Source organism: Squalius cephalus (genome assembly GCF_949319135.1).
Source record: "Squalius cephalus genome assembly, chromosome: 16".
NCBI classification, from domain to species: Eukaryota; Metazoa; Chordata; class Actinopteri; order Cypriniformes; family Leuciscidae; genus Squalius; species Squalius cephalus.
In genome coordinates, this window is record NC_137137.1 from 13,027,022 (window position 1) to 13,050,704 (window position 23,683).

Genomic DNA, 23,683 nt, shown 5'->3' on the forward strand with positions numbered 1-23,683 from the left:
TTTTGTAATAATTCAGCCTAATTGATTTGTATGTCAGTAGTACTTCTATAATTAACTCTATATCAAAATTATGAAATTAATTTATATTTAGTACAAATAAAAATAATTACAGTAGTGTTCTGATTAGCTTGTTTTTTACAGTAATGCACTGTATTACACAATTAAAGTACCATGTAGTTACTGTAAAACTGAAATACGGTAATGGTACTGTAAATCTTAATTACAGTAACTTATTGGCAACAGTGTTGCCAGTAAGTTACTGTAAAAAAAAAACCTTGAAATGTCTAACAGTGTACATGAACTCACACAGAAGAAAATGAATAGTTGAATTAAGTCGTTATTTTTGTTTTGTTTTTCGCACAAAAAGTATTCTCGACGCTTGATAAACTTAAGGTTGAGCCACTGTAGTCACTTGGACTATTTTAACGATGTCTTTAGTAACTTTTCTGAGATGGCAGATATCAATTACCTAGCAGCCTATGAAGGAGTGAGCCAGCTCTCAGATTTCATCAAAAATATCTTAATTTGTGTTCTGAAGATGAACGAAAGTCTTGGAGTAGGAACAACATGAGAGTGAGTAATAACTGACAGAATTTAAATTTTTGGGTGAACTAATCCTTTAAGGTCAAGTTCACATGTATAATTTACAATGTGAAAGACAGTTTTCAAAATCCCAGCCAGTTTCACTTTTCAATAACAGCCTTTGCACTTTGGTCAGACACTGGTTTGCACATATGTGATAATTCTCACATGAATATTGAGGTCATGCCGCTTCAGTGATCAGTATTTTACGCCTACAAACGGATCATAATACGCTGAATCAGAGAACACCTACAATAAGAAATACTGAGTCATACTACTTAAAATAGATTTAAATCCCATTTGTGTAAAAAGGCAGATATCCAGAAACATACAGATGTATGCCAGGAAAATGTCATACTTCAGAAATAGCCGACATACTGCTGAAGTCAAAGTCATCGGTTCTGACCCTCGCAGCTTAAAGATTTGAAAGGTTATGAAAGCTGCCAAGTGAATCAGTGCACTTTTTTTAGTTGATCATCCTTAAGGATTTTTTTCCAGCTTGATTCATTCAGTGAGAAAGTGCAACAGATCTCACTTAGGATATTTTATACTGTGATATATTACAATGTAAAATAATGTTCATATATCGTGTCAATCTACAAACAGCAAAGATATTAAAGGGAAAATTATCTCATTATTTACTCATGCTCATGCTGTTCTAAACCCGTGTGACTTTCTTTCCTTTCCAGAACACAAAAGAAGATATTTTGAAAAATGTTGGTGTTCAAACAACACTGGATCCAATTGATTTTCTGTGTATGGGCAAAAAAAATCTTCAAAAATGTTTTTTTTTTTTTTTTTTTTTTTTTTTTTCAATATATATGTATGTCATTATAGTTGAATGTCTACATTTATTGTCTGTGGCTCTTCTTTCTCTTAAACCACATACTGTGGGAGAGAAATGACAATAAAGCAACTTTCATTTGATGTATGGCACAGCAGTAGGGAATCGTTAACTCATACTTTCCTTCATATGATATATAATGATTTATCCTTCACACTTTTCTCTTATTTATAGTTATGATAATGGCACAAAAGGATGCAGCGAATATTACATGTGATATTCATACAATGACATGAATAATTTTTTAGGAATCATGCATTGACTGCCATATATGTAGAGCTAAATATTTATATATTTATGTAATTTATGGAGCAACTGTTATTTATATTCTGGTTACATTGGTCAGCACTGAAAAGAAAACCTGAGGGGAAAAGATTCTAAATCAAAATGATAATGATCATGAGACATTTTTTTTTTGTATTATTAAAATCATTGTTGGTGTTATTGCTGTTTTTGTACACAGATTAATTAATAATGATATTCAGCCCCAGGAAAACATTTTATCTCCCTTAAGCAACTAATCATGTTAATGTATAATTCAAAATGTTCCACAAAAATGCTCCCAGGAAACTTAAAAGTCAGATGAAATGATGTGGTATGTTTTTTATTTCTTTATTAATTATGCTTTCGACATATTCACCGTGTGACGCCAACTAAACACTTTTTCACTGGAGTGTTTGTGTAAAACTCGAGAGCTGTTTGTGAATACCCTCATTGTGTTGTTTGTGGAACGTGCTTGTTTCCTTTGCGATGACACTAAGTATTTTCTGAGTATAAATAAGTGCTGGATACTGACTACTGGCAATGACACATTCTATGTGGGAAGGTGGCAACTTCAGGTGAGTCTTAAAATGCTCTTTAGCTCTGTGGAAACTATTCCGTGAAAACTGAACAATGTGCTAATGCGTAAATGAGATTAATTTTCCTACAACTTAACAGATGTGTTGCAAGATACAATTTGTGTTTTGGAAACCTCTTTTTTTCCTTTACATTTACTAATCTCTGTGTCTGCTGGAATTTATGACCTTAGTGATTATTAACCATAGACCAGTGAATATATATATGTATATGTAATTTTTAAAAATAAATATAAATTAACACACATATATATATATATATATATATATATATATATATATACACACACACACACAGTACATACAGTATATGTGTGTCATATTACATTATAATATGACATAGCAGAAATTAGACATTTTTATTGTCAAAATATGCCATAGGCTATAGAGCAGCACAACATTTATTAAATCTTTTTTAATTTGTTATAATTTCTTATTCATATATATATACTTTATATGTACTGTATATGTAGCCTATATATATATATATATATACTTTATATGTACTATATAAATATATTTAATATGTACTATATATATATATATATTAATTTGTTATCATTTGTTATTGATAAGTTAAAAAAAATGCATAATCTCTAAATAATGTTGTCTCTTAATATCAAGATAAAATAAAAATGTACAAGCACATCCCTTCTTCCTTTTAAAATTGTGCTAACCTTTCTTAGACAGACACTTTACCATAATATAAAGCATTTGTTTAAGAGTAATATGAATTGTCTTTAATCTTAGAAATTAGAAAACTTGTGCTCAACCCCTGCAGAATGAGGTGTAAGATGATCTCCGCTGCATGTGTCCTTTGACATTCATAGAATTACATTACCTCATGTCATGATATACAACCTTTGATATAAATTGAGGAATCTAACATTGCATTTACTCCTTTGATGTGAGATTTTATCTCTCTCTTTTTTTCAGATTGTCAATTTTATCCTATAAAGATCCTTTCACTCTCGTTTTTAACCAGAACAGCACAGGAAGACAACGGCTGACTACAAAGGCGCAAGGTAAAGAAAGCTGGTGAATATTTACTTGCTTGTTTATGAAATATGCATGATTTAATAGTGCCTGTTGTTTAATGACAACTTTGGTGACATAGTATTCCATGCTGGCATTTCATGAGACTTTGGATTATGATATTTCCAAAGTATCCAAAATTTGTATGGATACTCAAATCTGCATTCACATTATCTGCATGCACATTATATTGGGATTTTAATTCAGATATTTAATATGCACGCTTATTTACAAGAGGAAAAATTCTCAAATGATAAGACTAATATCAGGTTTTTATTTGAGTGCCTGTTTTGCATATCTGAATAATATTTTAATCATGTTAACCAAGCAAATAATGATACAGTATGATACAATGCATGTCACACATGAAATTGAGATACTGTATTTGCTTAAATTATAACTGTTTATGTTTATTGCACGTATTTGCCTTTAAACATTCAAACAATGGAAATATGAGAGTGGGAGGATAAAAGAGATAAAGTTATGGTCACTGTGAGTCATTTTGTTTTTTTCTCAGAATTTTTTTGGATAACAACCTGATTTCACCAAGACAGTTTAGATTTTCAACTTGTTTCATGTGGTAGAGATGGTAAGGAAAGTAGCTGACAAATATTGATTCCTATATGTAGTTTCACTTAGATTTTGTATTGTGAGGCAGGGTAAAAACTACACGTATGTGAAAAGAGGGAAAAGAATCAAGCAAGACAATGAGTAATATTCCATGAGTTGTGTGAACCTGAAAGCAAAGTTACATATGGGGTGATAGACATTGTCTAGAAAAGGAACTGACTGGGAATAATAATGCAAGCATTATATTTTTGTTGTTCTTAAGATGAAATCCAAATGATCTCATTTTTCATTTATAATTAAATTTGCTTGCATTTGATGTTTGTTTAAGGTGCAGTGGTGCGCATGAAAACAAATCATTTCATTGTAATATAAATGCATTGTTTTATAGTGAGACGCACTGATCTTAACTCAGGCTCAATAACATCATCAACCACATTCTATTGTTGTCTTATATCCCTTATCCTGTTCCTGGGTTGCTTCTTTTGTGCATGTTTTTGCAAAATGCAAAGTGTGTTTGTGTGATTTCCTGTGGTGGGAGAGGTTTGTGTCTTGTTTGAAAGACAGATGTCACGCACATTTTGGGTTCACATTCAAGCAACTCTCGTGTTTAGCTTTTTCTGGAGACTTAGAGATTTGTCGGAAATAATTATTGTCTTGTGGCTACTGTAAATTATGTAGTCCGTCATATGTTGACGTAGTATGTAGTACGTCAATTTCATGAAATCATATCAGCACTTTCCTTATTGTCCCTCTAGGTTTTTCTGTGAAATTCCCATAATATTTCTTTCACCTTCTCTATAGTAGCCTACATTTTTTAAGGCTTGCCATTTTTGCATACATTTACAACATATTTTCATTTTTATTTAAAGGGTAAGTTCACCAAATTTTATTAATTCTGTCTTCATTTACTCACCCTCATGTCGTTCCAAACCCATAAGACTTTTGTTTATCTTCGAAACACAAATGAAGATATTTTTGATAAAATCTGAAGATTTCTGTCCCTCCACTGACAGTCCACGCAACTTTGAAGCTTCAAAAAGTGTATTAAGAGATCGTAAGACTAATTCATATAAATTGAGCAGTTTAGTCCAAATTATCTGAGGGGACATGATCACTTTATATGATGAACAGATTTAATTTAGGCTTTTATTCACATATGAACATTCATCAACGCACACATCAGATATGGTAAACAGAAGCTCAAGCATTGCTTGACGTACGAGAACCAATGAGGTTACGTAGCACATTTGAGCTTCCGCAAGAACCAATGAGGTTTGTTCTCGCGAGTCAAGCAGGTTCAGTTGAGCTTCTGTTTATATTCGCTGATCAATGTTTATATGCACAGGTGAACATATTTTATGCAAGGAAACATATTTTAACTGTGCTTTTTTGGACATACTTAATATATTTAAATTATATTATTCTAAGTGCATATTAAATGTATTATTTTGAAACAACTTCAAGAATATTAAGTGTATTTCAAGTTATGCTTAAAAAAAATCAATTTTAAGATATTCGCAATATATTTTAATATATTAAATTGTGCTAAAATGGAACCACTTCAAGTATACATTTAGTGCAATTTAAGTGTATTTCTGTACAGTTCATTTAAAATATACTTTCATACTTCTACAGTTAGAATATGTTTGAAGCTTCATTTTAGTGTGCTTCAAGAACATTTCAATAGCATTTAAGAATTAGAAATGTATTAGCATAACACTACTAGTTTATTATAAAGCTGTTTTTTCAGTATTCAAAATGGTATATTAAAAGTGCAAAAGTAATTTAATATAAATGTTAAGACACACACTTTGAAATCAAGAACACTTTAATATACTATCTTGTTGTGTACATTGCCAAATAAATACCTAGACTACATTAAAAAAGTACAGCAGCATATATAATCTCTTGAACAAAATACATTATAATACATGAAAGATCAGGGAAATGCTATGGCAATGCTATTTTTATATCTGTATTACTGAAAAGTAGACTACACTATGAATATTACATCACTAAATAAATAAGCATCACAAAGTTATGGAAAAACAATATGCAGAAGTAAATAATGCATTTGGCTGAACCAAAGAAACAGAAGAGTTTGAATGTCACATCTTCAAGTGGACGGTCACTTCGAGTACGACTCGCATTTTCCGCAACTGAGGGCTTGTGGTTCAGATATTGTAGTATTTGAAGACTGCTTTATCATAGGATCTGTGAAAGGGAAGAAGAATTTATATCAAATTAACCAATGATTAACATTTTTGTATCCATGTTTGAAAATGTGTATTATAATTTGCATAGATATGCATTAGAATTCCATTGTGTTCTCAGTTTACCTTTCAAAGCTTTGACTATATCCTCATCAAGCTGGACATGAGTGTCCATTTTTATCCTCTTGTTTGTCGTCACTATACAGCACTCAATAAGTTACATTGAACACAATATTAGAAGAAGCCCAACCCCACTTACAGTGAGCTGAGTTCAATCAAAAAGTCACTGATAGTAATTTGCAGCAATAAAGAAAACTGTGAGTATTAGATGGTATGTTATGTTGTATATTGATAATTGTGGTTTATTTAAACCTAGGGTATTTCCCATGAATATGTCTATTGTGGTCATGCTAACATGCACTCTCTTCATCTCTGTTAAAAAGATGCAAGGAAATTAGAAGTTGTGCAAAACATTGTATGCCAAGTGACTTGCAACTTTACCAAAAAAACAATTAAATAAACAGATTTTTACATGAATGACTCGAAGGAAGCACAAACACGTTGCTAACATTTTCCTACCAAGACTGACAGAATCACCTTCCATTAGGCCTGATTCAGAAATATATAACAGAGGTGATATGAGAAAAACCATACTTATTATGGTCTGAAAAACAACAAACATTAATATTTCCCCCCACAATAGTTATACAGTTGGCCTATATACATTATTATATATCTTCGAGTCTTCATCTCTTTGAGTATTCATCTCTTCGAGTCTGCTTCAACTTCGACTTGAAAAGCTTGGCTCTGATTAAATTGACCCTTAAATTTGACAAGATTAAATTGTCAAATTAACCCTTGCTAAGCCACGCCCGAAAACCGTCACAGGCCAATCGTGGCTTAGCAACCGTAACTATGCGCGGAGGTCTGGCAAGCTTTCGAGCGAGGGAAACATGCCGAAGCGTTGTGCGTATGGATTGTGTAAATCTGATACCCGGTATCCTAAAAGTTTGGATGAGGGGGTGGAATTTTTTCCCTTCCCGAAACCTAAAACCCAAGGGGAGAAATGCCGGGCGTGGATCAAGCAGTGTGGCAGGCCCTATTCACAACTAAATGTTGACAGGATTAACAAAAACACCTATGTTTGCTCCACGACGTGTGAGCAGTAGCCTGGCGCGCTAAAAATATGAGCGGGAGAATGTTATCATTGTAAAGTGGTCAGGCTAATGTCTTATTACACAAGATTCATGGATAAGCTGTTTGATTTATAATTATTAGATTATTTTCAAATTTCACTTACCCTGCTGTCCATGAACATAGATGTTCCTCAATTTGTGTGTTTCCCATTTGAATGGTCAACATATGAGGCGGCTGCTGCTTGCGCTGGGACCTATAGGCTTTAGCTTCAATTTTGATTAAATTATTCTCTAATCGGTTGCATATTATGTCGTGGATATATCCCTCGAATGCATACTGCAGTCCCTTTTGTATTGCTCTCTCAGATTATCTCAAAATGACTAATTATCTCCTTGGGAATGCCTGACACCGGTGCATACATACTATAATAGATGTGCCAGGTGCGAAAGCTTGTCAAGCGTAGCAACAGTAACTAAGGAGGGCGGGGCTTAGCGAAGGGTCAATTGAATGTAGCTGCACTGAAAAAGACACTGTTACACTTTGTGTCAAAAATACAACTGGCACAGATAAGTAACATTGATTTAATACAAATCTTACCTAGAATCACAAAATAATGAGGTTCCAAATATCACACGCCATGCAAACTTGACAAAGCTGGGTAAAAAAAAAAAAAAAAAAACACATAACACTAAGTTTTCTATTTATTAGTTCCCCCCAAAAACTCTAAATTCTGTCATCACTTATCCTTCAGTAGTTCCAAACCATATAAGACTTTCGTTCATCTTCGAAAGAAAAACTGAGATATTTTAATGAAACCTGAAAGATATCCCTCCGATTACTGATTCACCAAAACTGTTCGCGTTCCAAAAAGTTAATCCATGTCGCGTGGTTTCCTCCGAGACCTCTAAAGAGACATGATTGCTCTATATAATTTAACAGTTTAAATTTACACTTCAAAATCTAATCACATTCATTCAAGTAGCATATTCAGAGATGACGCACACAGCATATCTGATAAACGGAAGCTCAGACGATCTCATTATCATAAGAACCAATCGGAGCCGTTCAACGTCAGGTTTAGTCACGTGTATTACACGTGTTGTTTGAGTTTAAACAAGTAAAAACAACTTTGGAAAATGTATTTATGATGCATTTCAAATAACATGATGTTTAAATCCTTGTGGGAATTTTAGTAGTACAAACGTATAATGGACAACAGCCTTTTAGATAGTCTTTTATAAGTAGGCTACAAACAAGTCTCAGCCTGCCTGACAGACATTTCTGGCTGGATGAAGGACCACCACCTTCAACTAAACCTTGGAAAGACAGAGCTGCTTGTGGTCCCGGCCAACCAAACACTACACCACTACTTCTCCATTCAGCTTGGTTCGTCATCCATAACTCCTTCAAGGTCAGCCAGGAACCTTGGAGTTGTGATTGATGATCAGTTGAACTTCACAGACCACATTGCTAGGGTGTCCTGCAGATTTGCCTTATACAACATTAGGAGGATCAGGCCCTTCCTATCAGAGCATGCTACACAACTCCTTGTCCAAGCGCTTGTTCTATCCAGACTGGACAACTGTAATGCTCTCTTGGCTGGTCTTCCAGCTTGCACTGTCAAACCTTTGCAATTGATCCAGAATTCTGCAGCAAGATTGGTCTTTAATGAGCCGAAGAGAGCATACACACGTCACTTCTCTCCTCACTAAATTGCACTGGTTGCCAGTTCCCGCTCGCATCAAATTCAAGTCACTGACGTTTGCCTACAGAACAACCACTGGTTCTGCTCCCTTTTACCAAAACTCATTACTTCAGACTCATCTGCCATCCAGAAACTTAAGCTCCGCAAGTGAACGTCGTCTTATGGTGCCATCTCAAAGAGGCACAAAATCTCTGACCTTTACCTTGACTGTTCCCGGCTGGTGGAATGATCTCAACCGGAGCTGCTGAGTCCGTAGCCATTTTCAAGAAACGGCTGAAGACACATCTTTTTCGGCAGCACTTGATCCATTAATACTAACACTTTCTCTTCTGTTCTATATCTATTTATTATAAAAAAAATAAAAAAAAATAAAAAGAAATACATGTACTGCATTAGATTAAAATGGGAAGGGTCATATCACTTGCATATTGTTGTCCTATTGTTAGTTTAACTGCTTGTATTGTTCTCATTTCATTTGTAAGTCCCTTTGGATAAAAGCGTCTGCTAAATGAATAAATGTAAAAGTTAACAATAAATTAATTTTAAGAATGCTTATTGCAATGCTTAACAATAGTTGACAATGTTTATTATATATTATAATTATAAATTATAATTTCAAAATATTAACAAGATAAATACATTAATATTTAAGCATTCCTAAGCGTTTATAAAGTACATATATTTTAAACCCACTAAAAGCTTAATAATTTTGCTGTTATTACACAAAGTACACATAAAATATACTTTAAGTAATAGTAACATAAGTATTTTTTTCTGTAAATACACAAAAATTTCACTAAAAGTATGTTTGTGTTTAGCATATTTCTTAAAGTGTAACGAAGCATATATTTATGACCAAAGTACTTATAGTACACTTTTTAGAACTATATTAAAAGTATGCTTGTTTTTAGCATATTTCTTAAAAGTGTAACCAAGCATATATTGATTACCAATGTACTTAGTATACTTTTTAGAAATATATTAAAATGCAATTCCATATATTTTTAATGCACTTCAAATAAGCATGTTGGGAATACAAATGTATTATAAACATACTACTTGAATTTGAAGTATATTTTTAATACATTTAATACTGCGTCTTTTTCAGCTGGGTGCGAATAAAAGCCTAAATGAAATCTCCTCATCAAATTAAGTGATCATGTCTCTTCAGAAGATAAACCGTTCGATTCAAGGATTTGAAGTGTCAGAATTTTGGGTGAATAGACTTTCAATGGAGGTCTTTCATTTTATAGATTTCATTAAAAATATTGTGTTTTGAAGTCTTATGGGTTTGGAAGGGTGAGTAATTGATGACAGAATTTTCATTTTTGGGTGAAATAACCCTTTAACTAATTCCTCTTCAGAATTTGATAAATTAAGGAAGGTATTTAGGTCAACTCAGGTATTATTGGGGGTTTATGAAGGTACTGAGGGGGTCAGTGGACTGATATATAAAACAATTTTAATTATTTAATCAATTTAAAAGTGTAAGTGTGGTTCCAAATAATGAAACAACTCATATCTAATCTTATATGCATATCTAATTCAGATGATTCCATAGTAAAGAATAAATAATGTAAAGAGTCAAAGACAAATGTCACCATGAAAGCCTTATAAACAAATACATGCATACATACATACAATACAATACAAAATGTATTGTAAACTAAAGCAATTATATTCTCAGATAGTCTAATACAGAAAAATACAACACTAAGTTACCCTTAACCAAAGATATTAAAAAGCTAAAGTTCAGCTAATTGTTGCATTCTCTCTTTCACATTATGTATTATGTGAAATGTCTAAGTATATGATGCCGTACACCAATTTGCAATCTTTGTCAAACTCTTGAATTCAGGAATGCCTCGGTCTGAGAGAGAAAGTGACAACAGGGTGAGTGGGAGAGAAAATGAACGACAGCCACAACTGAAAGAAGAGCATGACGCATCTCCCCCTCTGATGAACGAACGTTCTTCACACCAGTGCGTGGAAGATCTTTCATCCGCTGCACGTTCTGTGAGTGAGCTTCATTTTCTGGTACTTTCTGTAAAACAATGCCTTAAATGAAGACATCCCTTTGCTGGTTGTTTGCATTTAAACTGCATTTTCGGAAGATTCCAAATCATTTCGTGTATAGATGTGTTTTTAGTTTTCTTGCTACAGTAGCCTATATGAACTGCAATATATTTCTGAAATATTGCAACATTTCTGTAGAATTCTGCCCCTCAGACAGTGGAATCAGTCCAGCTCAGCCATACTGCTCCTTCCAACAACTCGACATACTTAAAACATCCACTATGCCAGGTAGCTTCTGATGATTAAAAGCTACATGAAGCTCTCAGAGAATGGCCTTTATTGTGGAGAGTGCGTTGGCGTGATTCTCTGTGTGTTTGTGTACGTGTGCAGAGAACTGGTGATGAGGAACGGATGCATTTTCTTCAGCTGGTGTTTCAGAATTCTCGAGCTGGCCAGATCAGGCCGTCTGTACTCCGCTCTACGGCTCTCCTGCTTCAGGGTTTGTGTTCCAATGAATTATTCAGACTTTACATTTTTTTTCTTGACAGTCAAAGTAGTGAAATCCACAGAGATATCATTATATTCCATATATGTACATGTTCTGTCAAGCAACAATGTTTTGAAACACACACACTGCTGCATGTAACCTCTTCAAAGCGTTTCGACTCAAGTTTTCAAACTCTCTCAGAAGGAGGTGCTGTATGTTTTATATAATAGCGTTGAGGCCATACATTTACATACCCCTTGTAGAATCTGCAAAATGTTGATCATTTTTGTTTACAAAAAGAGGGATCATAAAAATTCCATATTGTTTTTATTTTATTTTGTACTACCCTGAATAAGATGTTTCATAAAACAGATGTTTACATATTGTCCACAAAACAAAATAACAGAATTTCCTCACATTAAGTTGATACTACTACTACTACTACTAATTATTATTATTATTATTAGTAGTAGTAGTAGTAGTATTGTTATTATTAAAGTTTTAACATTTACTGCAAGGGGTATGTAATCATTTGACCACAAATGTATATAAAATTAGATTTAAATAAATATGAGAATATATTACTCATAATATTTATATGTAATTTTATACAGATATATATATATGAAGAGTTCAGATGCAAAAGCCTCTAAGTGCCATTTGAAAATTTCTTCTAGAATGGTCATTTTTATCAAGCTTGTATATTTAAGTTCAGTAATTTCACTTAAATGACAATTAATAGGTAATTTTCATTGCCATTTAAGTGAAATTACTGAACTTAAATATACGAGCTTGATAAAAATGATCATTCTAGAAGAAAATTTCAGATGGCACTTAGAGGCTTTTGCATCTGAACTCTTCATATATATATATATATATGTGTGTGTGTGTGTGTGTGTGTGTTCCATATAAAAACAATATAATATAAAAAATAACTGGAAAAAAAATGTTTTTTAAAGTATTCACAGGTGTGCACTGTTTTGCCTCACTCTTTAGCAAATGACAGTCACCCAGCAGCCATGAACAGAAGAAAAGAGACCAGTCACAGCGCGCAGATTTCCTTACAAGCTGTTGCTGACAGGAAACAATCTCCAAGCTTACACCATCACAGGTAAGTATCACTGAAAAAAATCCCATAAAGGTAATAAATGTTCATCAATAAGTATATTTACATCCTTCAAGTCCTGCACGTGTCCTCCTCAGCCCTGTCCAGACAGAGATCCAGAGATCCAGCTCTCTGTATATAAATGGACAATGTCGCTGGCCAGGCTGTGATAAGGTCTTTGAAGGGTACACACATTTTTTGAGGTAAGTCTGTATTTTATTTCAATATCTGAAATTACATATGCGAGCTTCCCTTGTTGGAAACCTATCATTTTCAAACTGAAAGATTCCTCTTTTGATTCTCAACCTGTCTAGACATCTGAACCGAGACCACAGCACAGATGAGAAAACTATTGCTCAGTGGCGGGTTCAACAAGACCTGGTGCGCCACATGGAGAATCAGGTACATCAGTGATAAGATCTCTCACAAACAGCACACACAAGTCTTGCTCCGTGCATCATTGATTATCATCAGTCATTATGAATGAGACGTTGAAAGTGAATCATGGTTTCATTGGTTTTGAGTCACTGAGTGTGAACCTAAAAGAATCACACAAAAAGATCTTGGTAAAAGTGGTTTGGGAACCCACTCACTCTAATGTGCCATATGTGATGTGATGACTTCAGCTCATTCAGGAGAAGCAGAAACTTCACGCCATGCAGATCCACCTTCAACTCTTTGACTGCATCTCGACATGTACTGTAAGACTCTTCAGAATACTCTATGAGCCACAAGTTTCATGAGAGCATACAATAATAGTGATTCTCATAGTGAACATGACATTTCCTTTTTGTGATTTTATAAAATGTCAGTAAATCTATACAAACTGCAGTTTGACTCATTTCAAGATGTCTACAACAATCTATAGCTGTGCTTAACACTGCTCTCATATTAAGCACTGACTTGTGTGTTCTCCATCAGGGAGTTGCTACAGGTCGGTGGAGGCCGCTAGCGCTAAATTTGCCCCCGTTGGGGGAGCCAGATGGCAGGTCAGAGAGAGCTAGTGAAGCACCGGTACAACAGGACCCCTGCCACATACCCCCACCACGCATGCTGCCAGGTAAAAACCTGCTTAAATCCAAAATACACATCTTACTGTGCCCCTAAACACACACATTCTAACTAAAGAGTTTCTTTAAACAAGAATAATCTAATCAAGTGGAATTGAAAAGGTGAAAAATATACAGATGGATAAAGGTTACCATCCAACACTGTTTATAATGAGAAGGCCACCCCCATCTTCTGCTTCCTTTCCATTTATGTTATTGGTCAGACAGTAGAAAGTTGGTGGTCTACCACTATGACTACAATTGTGATTTAGCTAGTTTCCTGTTGACACAGTTGGCATGCCTGCAGACCACAAAGGCTGCCTTAGATCTGGACCAAAGGTAGTTCACACAGCCTCAGCTGGTGTTGTTGCTCATAAACCAGCTATTATAAAACCTTGATTTTGCATTTGCTGGGTGCATTGTGCAAGTATGTTATTGAAAATGACTAACTCATTTGCATTACCCGGCAGCAAAACACGTAGCGACACATTAAGCACAATGACACATATGAGTGTTTGTGGTCAATTTCCAAGAATGATTATGTGATGTTTTGTTTTTTAGTCATTTGATTTTCTGCCAATTACAGATTTCGTTAGCAGTGTGGAATACTACAAATATGCCAATATACGACCTCCTTATACATATGCTTTTCTAATCAGATGGGTAAGTACAAATATATATATATATATATATATATATATATATACATACACACATTTGAATGCTCATTTTAAAATATAAACATGTATAAATATGATTTATCATTGATTCCTACAGTCAATCCTGGAAGCCCCAGAGAAACAGCGGACGTTAAACGAAATCTACAATTGGTTCACAAGAATGTTTTACTATTTCCGTCATAGTTCTCCTACATGGAAGGTACTAAACATGCTGTCACACCCAACTAACCATCAGTTTGAGACCTAGAAACGGTCCTATTTCTGTTTAGTTCAAAAACTTAATTTAAGGATTTTTTTAAAATAATATTTTTTAATACTGTGAGAGACTGAAAGGTTTACTTGTGTGCCATATGAATTGGCTAAATTAAAACAAAATAAGATCCAACCTTCAGCAGGTTGATCTCTGATATCCTGAGATTATTAGTCTCAAGCAATTTGGGACATTATATTTTTGTCCACACGGTGCCGCTGTTGACATGATAAAATCATGTTGAATAATCTCACTAAACACCACTCGACTGTCTGATTTATAACTGCTTCAACCTTTTTTTCTCAGAATGCTGTGCGACACAATCTTAGTCTCCACAAATGCTTTGTGCGGGTGGACGGGAGGACGGGGGCCGTGTGGACAGTGGATGAGGAAGAGTTTCAAAAGAGGAAAGGGCAAAAAATCAACAGGTCCTCTCAGGTTCTTCCCTCATCCTTAGACAAATTACATACACAATGATATGGTCAGGATTATTAAAACAAGAATATAGATTAAATTCACAAAATATGCTCCTTTTTTTGTGGAAAGGCTGACAATGTGACAAAGCAACGTCTCATATGTTGTTTTACAGGGACTACACTTTGAATTGGCTGACACCCTTCTCCAATTGTCGATCCCATGAAGCCTCAGATGTATCAATAAATGCCACAGAGTTTCAGTGAAATATTTTCCAAATGTTTAGTGTAGTATGAACAAAAATGAGGCTCAAGTTTTATGATTTTAAAGCAGAGATTTAGTCATGATCCTGAAGGATGAGATGGTTTGTTAATATTCATTGATGTATATCTATCTTTAAAATGTCAACCGGTCTTCAAAAAAACGGTGTTACTATCTTGCTAAGTCTAAGTAGAAAAATATGACAAATTGCATATTTATGCAGACTAAGTTTTCTTTTTTTAATTCGTAAATAGATAGTGGTTATAACTGAATGCATGCATTATTTCTGATTAAGCTTTTTTATGTTCTGTACTATATCTGATTAAAATGAAATAGAGTCAAATAACATTAGAAAAGGCTATTCAAAATTATTCCAAATTTCACTTTGAGAGACCAGACTCCAACCTGACCAGAAGAGGGCATCTGTGTGTGCTCACATGTTTTTGGGTGTGGTGATTCTGTAACAGTGCAGGCAAAGACAAAAAGCATCATAAAAGCTGCTGGAATTAAAGACAAAGAAATGTCATATCTACGTTTCTAAATCGTATTTTGATTATATTTATGCTGTATAATAGGCTAATTCAAAACTGAGTCAATGAAGCAGGCTTGATTAAGGGCAAATTGTATGTTGATTAAAACATGTCTTGATAAATTCCTCACCATGCTGATTTGAATTACTGTAGAATCCATACTTTTTCTTCCTCAGATGTGCAAATGGTTGCTTTTTCACCCTATTTTGCACATGTGTGACATGCTGCAGTCTAAAGGTGGAGAGTAAATAAATCTGCTGCATCTGTTCTCCTGTGGTTCTCTGTTTTGTGTTCCAGCTTGATGGGAACGTATCCATCCCTTATGATGCTTCAGTCTGTGCTTTTGTGCTCCTCTGCCACCACAGGCTTTTGTTCACCCTCATATACCAGTGCCATGTGAATTCTCACAATGCTGATGATGGTGGTTGGGACTAAGGGCATTCTAAAGGAAAATTAATATTTGTTTACTAGATTAGGGATAATGCAAAGTAAGTCAATCAATCTGCCATTACATGGCTACTTTGCCTACTAAATAAATACGTGGACATGAAAGCGTAGGCTACATAAGCGACCTTGCAACAATATTACAGTGTAAAATAAAATCGTATTCTCATTTCTCACAAATTCTCACAATTGGTGACTGGAACGCAAGGTGGCACCAGCCAGTTAGGCCTACGTTTGCATGAAACAACACTGGTTTGCAAGCACAAAATGGGTGCTTCTCAAATGGAAGGTAAGTAAGGGACCGTTCACACAGAACGTGTTTTACCATTCCATTGCGTTACTTTTCCATTATTTTTCTATGTAAACACGCGCTAGACGGATGTACCTGGTTCACACAGAATGCATTTTTTTGCTTTGAAAAACGCGAGACGAGGGCAGTGGAATGAGGAAAAACGCAGGGTCTCGAGACGCGTTTTTTTAAAAGTTGAACTGCCTTCAAGTCATGTAGTAAATATTGTATATTTACGATGAACGCCGCCACAAAGTAGTAAATACCAGTGGGAAGCTCTGGATTTTCTTTAAGCCCCAATACGCTGATTTCACGCAGCCGCCATTTTGAAATCGAAAGTGAGGCTCCGGTGGGAAAAACCCCGGAAGTAAAGATAAACAACAATGCCTTTGGACTACCAACCTGAAGTTGCTGCCGCGATTTACACTATTGGATGTTAATATCCAATATAGGATATGTATATAGTTCATTCCTGCTTCTTTTTTTACTTTCTGAATTATATAAAAAAAATATTTTATTTATAAATGAATTTCACTGTATATAGTCTAAAGTATAAAAGAAATGTATGTACAGTTTTAGAATTGACACAACATCATTAAACACAACAATACGCCATCGCATTCACGACTCTCCTGTGATTAAAGGCGACACTTCCGGTTTTCTTCCCACCGGAGCCTCGCTTTCGATTTCAAAATAACGGCTGCGTGAAATCAGCGTATACGAGTTGAGGGCGTATCAGTAAGAAACATGGCGGAAACTAGAATACAAGGTAGGCCTATTTAGTGATATTGCTAGACTTTTCTATCACTATTTAAAATGCATTAAAGGTAGCCTAATTATAACTCATTTTAAACGATATGAATCATAACGTGATTTAGCAGAAATTCGTTATTAAGGCGCTAAAAATACTACCCATTAAAAGTCCATTGAACCAACGGGATCACTCTGGTTACAAAAGGAGACCCGATTCTTGGGGCAATGGGGGGACTCGATTTTTCACCACAACGGATCTTTTTTTTTTTTTTTTACTTTTTTTACAGTCTAGTCGGCACGCACTGAGCTTGTCAGAGTTCACTGAAATGTAAGACAAAAATAAGGTTTTGATTTTGACACTAAACTGCCAATAATGTAATCCACTGGGAGACCACAGACCGTCGTCATTTACTGTATTTTATTATTAGAAGGCCAGTTAGTTTAATGATTTTTAATACATTTAATACAATTATTTTTCAAAATTAAGTTTTAATTGTATTTTCGTGCCGTGGGGGCGGGAACGTGTGACCGTCTCATTCTAGTATTTAATGCTGAGGAGAACTCTAGTTTACATGCCTTCAAGGACTGGACTAAGAGTGACACATCCTCACTAGGGTGCCGTATGCAATTTCGGATGTAGCCGTGGTGTGTGGGACTTGAAGCAGCGCTGCGCAGACCGACTGGTGTAGGCTATGACATCACAGCAGACGGCTGCTCCTTTCTAATCACTTCTAAGTCCTGGGTACTTTGATACACCCAAAGAGTATAGAGCTGGTAAGTCCCGCCCCTTCCGCTAACCCCACTGGACCTCTAGGTTGAAAAATCGTCAATGCAAGTGAATGGGAGAAAATAATTATTTTCTGGTCCCGTTTGAATTTTGCCATGAATGTGAACATATGTTGTCTGTGAATTTTTAATATAATTTTTTGTGTTAAGAATGCTACAATTTAGCGGGTAGAAGTTTGATACGGTTAGACTTTGTGTGAGAGCACTTTGTGGACTACAACTCTTCGCTGCTTTCAGACGGGAATCTGAAGAAAGAACAGCCCATTTGGTTTGAATGGTGACATTTGGGTACAAAACACACAGGCATCTCGATCTGTCTCCATAGGTTATCGCAGCATTAGCACCGTGATTTGACAAGTGGAGGGAAAATGTGTTATGGGGTGACGTCACATAGGCGACATGTAGTCTTTCTCGTTATGTCTTTTCCACAACTGCTAGCCAAAGAATCATACAATATACTGTCAAACTCGTAACATGAAAAATTATATAAAAAATTCAGACAACATATGTTCACATTCATTGCACAATTCAAACGGGATCAGAAAATAATTATTTTCTCCCATTCACTTGCATTGACGATTTTTCAACCTAGAGGTCCACTTGGGGTTTTCGCCCATCCGTAAAACCCCAAGGCATCAAGGTACATCCGAATGCAATGTTGGTTTCACTTCCTGTCTCCTGAGATACCCTCATCTGATCGATTTATGAAGGCAGCATAGATGTATCCTTCGCTACCTTTGATATCCCACAATCCTGTGCTTTCCATTCTGTGACAGTTGAGCTAGAAAAATAAAGATGCTGTCTGAAAGTTGTGTTTTAAGTTTACAATCATTGTTGTACACAATGCCAGGTTTCTTAGACAAGATTAGGAAACCAACTAGAGAGGAAAAAAAAACTAAACAAAAATGAGTGTGTATGTGTAAGTGCATTGGTTTAAGAGTGTGAGGTCATTAAGTGCTTGCCGAAGAGGCACTGCGTCTTCAGCTGCTTCTTTAAAGATGTGATGTTTTCAGCAGTTCGGGTGGAGGTTGGCAGGTCATTCCACCAGAGAGGAACAGAGAGAGTGAAGGTTTTGGAGAGTGATTTTTTTTTTTGCCTCGTTGTGAGAAGACAACGTTGCTCATTCAGTGACCTGAGCTGGCGGGAGGGAGCATACATTTGTAGTAACGGGTAGAGGTATGAGGGAGCTGTTCCAGTGGTAGTCCTGAAAGCCAGTGTTAGAACTTTAAACTTGATTCTAGCCACAACTGGGAACCAGTGGACTGGAGTGAGATCAGGAGGGGTGTGATGTGGTTCTCTCGCTGATTGAGGACTAGACGAGCCGCTGCATTTTGGATCATCTGTAGAGGCTTAGTCATGCTGGTTGGAAGGCTAGCTAGAGCATTGCTGTAGTCCAGTCTTGAAATTACAAGCGCTTGGACAAGTAGCCGTGTTGCATATTCTGATCGGATTTTCCTGATGTGTAGAGCGCAAATCTGCATGACCGGGCATATGTGTCAAAATACAATTACAAATGTTTTATGAAAGTGTAATAGATTAAATGTAATCTACAAATCATTAAATACCATATAATTTATGTTCTTTTCATTTCTAGTGCTTGTTTTGTGTTTGTTTGTGACTAGATTTTACATTAAAACATTTTCGCCTGGATGGTGCGATTAACCAGTTGTTTCAATATGTTTCAACTTTTATAAATAATTGAGAACCAAGTAATCAACTTCTTGATTATAAAAATAATTTTAGATTCTAAAATGCACTGTTGTTGTGTTTGCGCTGTAAGCTAAAGACAAGAATCTTACACTTGTTTTAGTGCTCACATTTTCCAGCTGTCTCAGTGGGACTCCTCATGCCCGCTGATAATTTTATTGGTTCAGCTCTGATCTGACAACATATTTCAAACACTTTTTTCTCCCCTTGTTTCCATGGCCTTGAGTCCTGCAGATGTATCATGATGAAAAATAGGCAGTTGACAGCCACAGGCTACAGAGTTAGCTGGACCATAATTACACTTGGAGCATTTCCTTCAGAACACACCTCATTATAGCGGCCTCTGGACAGCTTCACTGTTTCTGACAGCTGCCTCTCTCTGTGTCAGGTGCTTATTACCTGCTCTTCCAGCACCAAACAGGTGTCTCAGCCCCTACATCTAGTGTGTTACACGACTGCTGTTTTCATTACCTGAACCTGCTGTATATATGCAGTGGAAACAAAGGATGGTATGTCCTTTGGGGACTTTCTGTATAGAGTTTTACAGCCAGAGAAAACATTCAGCATTAATGGACAGTGTCCTTTTATAGTGTTTTTCCAGGCGAGATAGTAGAACGTAATAATTATAGCTCTTTCCTGTACACTATAAAATAGGTGTATTTTGGTTGAAAGTGTGTCATCTCTGAGATTTTTTCCAGATCCAAATGTTATGATATGATATGAATAAGTATTGCATTGGAGTGCAGACACCTAATATAATTCACATGCATACATGAATGAAGATAATATGAGCAGATGAAAAATGGTGCTTTGTGGTTAAACATATCATGAAATTGAAGTGAACAGAAAGCACTGCACAAGATAAACTATTTCATCTAGTCATAAAGAACAAAAGTGAATAGCTCACACTTCATTAGCCGTCAAGCTTTGACAACAAAGACAGACTCAACAAGGAATTGGGCTTGTAGATTTAGTTTCACCTCTGTCTCGTCACTCCCTGACAACTTCCCATCTCTGAGACATGCAAACGCTCGACACGGAGCCAGCAGGCTGGTATGTTTGACAGGCCGGGACAGAGATAAGGAATAGCATAAATGACAACCCTTCAACCAAACCACATCACAGAGGAGCCATAAATCACTCAGCACCTGTACAACCTGATGCAAGCAGCTGCACTATAAAACTTCATTATTCTGGATATATGGTTGAAAATTGCGTTGAAAAGCATCTCAAAGGTGTTAATTCCCCCATTGGGGAAAATCAAGTTTTGAATGTTATTTATATCTCTATGTGGTGTTTTTAATATGCTTTAAGACAAACCATGTGCAAATTCATAATTCATCACCATTGCTGAGTACTTTCTCCTTTAAACTGCAGTGAACCAAAGAAATTGCGGTTCGAAATCGCTGGTGTTTCTGACTTCACAAACTACCTACCTCAACGTGTGATCTTCAACGAGTGAATCTCTGAGCTGGTGTGAGTGAGTGGAGGCGGGGCTAATTTGCATATTCATAGAACCGCGTATATACTAATTGAGGCAAGGGTGTAGAGTTACATTCAAGCTATTTTAAGCTATTTTTTAAAAAAAAGTTTAAATATGTAATTTTGGTGATCAAAGATGAGTTTTAAGGGGTACAATTATTGACTACAGGGGGGACTTTAAACGAATTTTCAGCTTTTTGGCAACAAAAGTGATTTGTGATTAAACAGTAATGGTAAATGTTCCCACTTGTTGGGTTTTTGAGAATACTGTAGATGCATCCTAAAGACATTTGTTCATTTCCCCTTTACTGTGCCTTTGTACTCAAGTGTGAGGGAGTTTGTACTGGTGTGGGCCCCACGTGCTGACGTACCAACCATCAAGCGTCTCTGGGCTCAGCAGGAGGCAGGCAGTGTTTTTCTGGTAAGTTCAGGGCTCTCTTTGCATTGTAAGCAGGATTATTAGGCTAAAGGCCATGCTTCACTCTCGGCCTGTCTGTCTATTCATCTTCCTAAAAATGCTTAATGCTAACAGCACACCCATACCTACACATATGTGAGGGTGTTTCTTCAGTTAGCATTGAAATCTTGTGGACTTTCAGAAAATAAATGTCGTAAACACACTCACACTTGTCCACCATTTTGTAAATTTGACCACTTAGAATGTCTACAATTCAAGAGAGTTCTGTAATTATATGGTTTCAATATTAAGGAAATGTAATGTAACTGCTGACACTTTTGTCTTGCTAAGGCTAATTTAACAGTTAGCATGCATTTTATATAATACACAATTGATTATTTTTGTATAATTTGACAAAATTACAGCTTGTTGGCAAAACAAGCAAAAGTTATTTTGATACTCAGGCCTACTTTTTTCTTTTTCTCAACATATGTCTCATAATTAATTTCAAGAATCCTTTTCACTGATACTTTTGTCTCCTTCACCAAAAACTTGACATTAAAAAATTGTTATCTGTGATGGAAATGACAGTCAGTCATAATTTGCGGAATAATTGATATAAAACAATTTCACACAATAAATATTAAAAAAGGTTTATGTTTTACTATTTTTAGATGATCAGTTTTTAAAATGTAATTCCTTTTTACTATTATGAAGTAGGATTAGTCTTAGTCTCAGATAAGGGAAAAACAATTAAATATATACATAAAAGGCATTTGAAAGGAAGAAACATTAAATGATGAAAACAGCTTTCAAAACAGCTTTAATGTGACCTTCATATAGAGATATATAGACAGATAGAAAAATTTTTTAACGTATAATTAAAAGTGTAACTACTTCTGATACATAAATGTGCCTGTATTTGAGAAGGATGAACTAAAAGCAGCTGCCTTTTAGGTACTTATTATGACGAAGTGCTTAATTTGCGACCACTAAAAAAGTATGTTCTATATAGTATGGATGGGCATACTACACTTGCCATGATGTCAATTAGTTGCCATCCACAAATTCTCTCCCATGGCCTTATGGGATAGTAAAGTGTCCATTGTATGCACACATCAGAATCTTGCCGGAAGTAGGTCATCCAATTACTTTTTGCCTACTCTTTCATGAGTACTGTGAATTCAGACATACTTCTTTTGTCACATACTGTTTTTCACCTACTATATAGGGAAGTATGCGATTTCAAATGCAGCCCATGACTCTGAGCACTTTTGCACTGGGATGCCAATAATACATGACTACTTTCTCTGTCATTTAATTTTTCAGAGGTATTTTAATGCCTTAGGAGTCCTAAAAATAAATCTGATCAAAATGCAAGAACCCCCACCCCATTTTCAGACTAATTGACAAAGTGAACGTATTACCCAATGTTTTCTCAATATGCCCAGCTCCATTATGTTCAATTCAATTTACTGTAACCCAAATCCCTATGGTTTTCAATATGCTGAATATAGAACATTTTCTGGCCCATGTTTAATACAGTTAGCCTACAGTTAGTCACTGATTTGCTGTCTGTGGGGTTTGATCTGTGTCTACACAGTACGAAGCTTAATTACATGAGTACACAGTTATCTAAATTGCTGCTACTTGTCTGACCTTGGAAGAGGAAAATCATATTTAGCAGAGAGACACATTTTAATAGGCTCTGCTAGACCTCATTAATTTCTCATCAGGAAAGGCCCTGGTCATTCATTCAGGTTTGTGAAACTTCAAACTGGGCTTTTCTCCCAAAACACAGACGTCGGTATCTAAATAGCCAATCTAAATTCATTACACCAATCCCCCACGTGTTTGACATTTTCTCACTAACTCTTTGTTCCTTCCAGCATCCCAGTTGCACAGCAGAATTTTCTGCGCAGCATCTGCAATCTCTCTCACCTTGATGTTGTTAGACGTGTTACCTTTGAGAGAATGAAAGGGCGTCTTTCTGCAGGAGAGGATGAAAGGGCGCTGGCCTCCATCTTAGCAGCGCGAAGAGACTATCTCACCGCAGGGCACCGCAGCTCTCTGATGCCTCCTGACAGCTC

General features: G+C 35.7%; 1 protein-coding gene across 2 annotated transcripts; it reads left to right on the forward strand.

Annotated features, from left to right (window-relative positions):
• The first annotated feature begins 2,188 nt into the window (after positions 1–2,188).
• On the forward strand, positions 2,189–16,003 carry foxp3b (forkhead box P3b). Of its 2 annotated transcripts, none has more exons than XM_079897092.1 (14): positions 2,189–2,265; positions 3,220–3,308; positions 10,802–10,959; positions 11,158–11,247; positions 11,350–11,458; positions 12,443–12,557; positions 12,650–12,754; positions 12,866–12,953; positions 13,178–13,252; positions 13,473–13,611; positions 14,187–14,263; positions 14,378–14,479; positions 14,837–14,958; positions 15,120–16,003. In XM_079897092.1, the coding sequence occupies exons 1-14, from the start codon at positions 2,231–2,233 to the stop codon at positions 15,208–15,210; spliced, it is 1,395 nt and encodes a 464-aa protein (XP_079753218.1). In that variant the 5' UTR covers positions 2,189–2,230; the 3' UTR covers positions 15,211–16,003. The 2 variants fall into 2 exon arrangements, with proteins under 2 accessions (XP_079753218.1, XP_079753219.1); XM_079897093.1 differs by having other exon boundaries at positions 14,837–14,968; positions 15,120–15,997.
• The last annotated feature ends 7,680 nt before the right edge of the window (positions 16,004–23,683 follow it).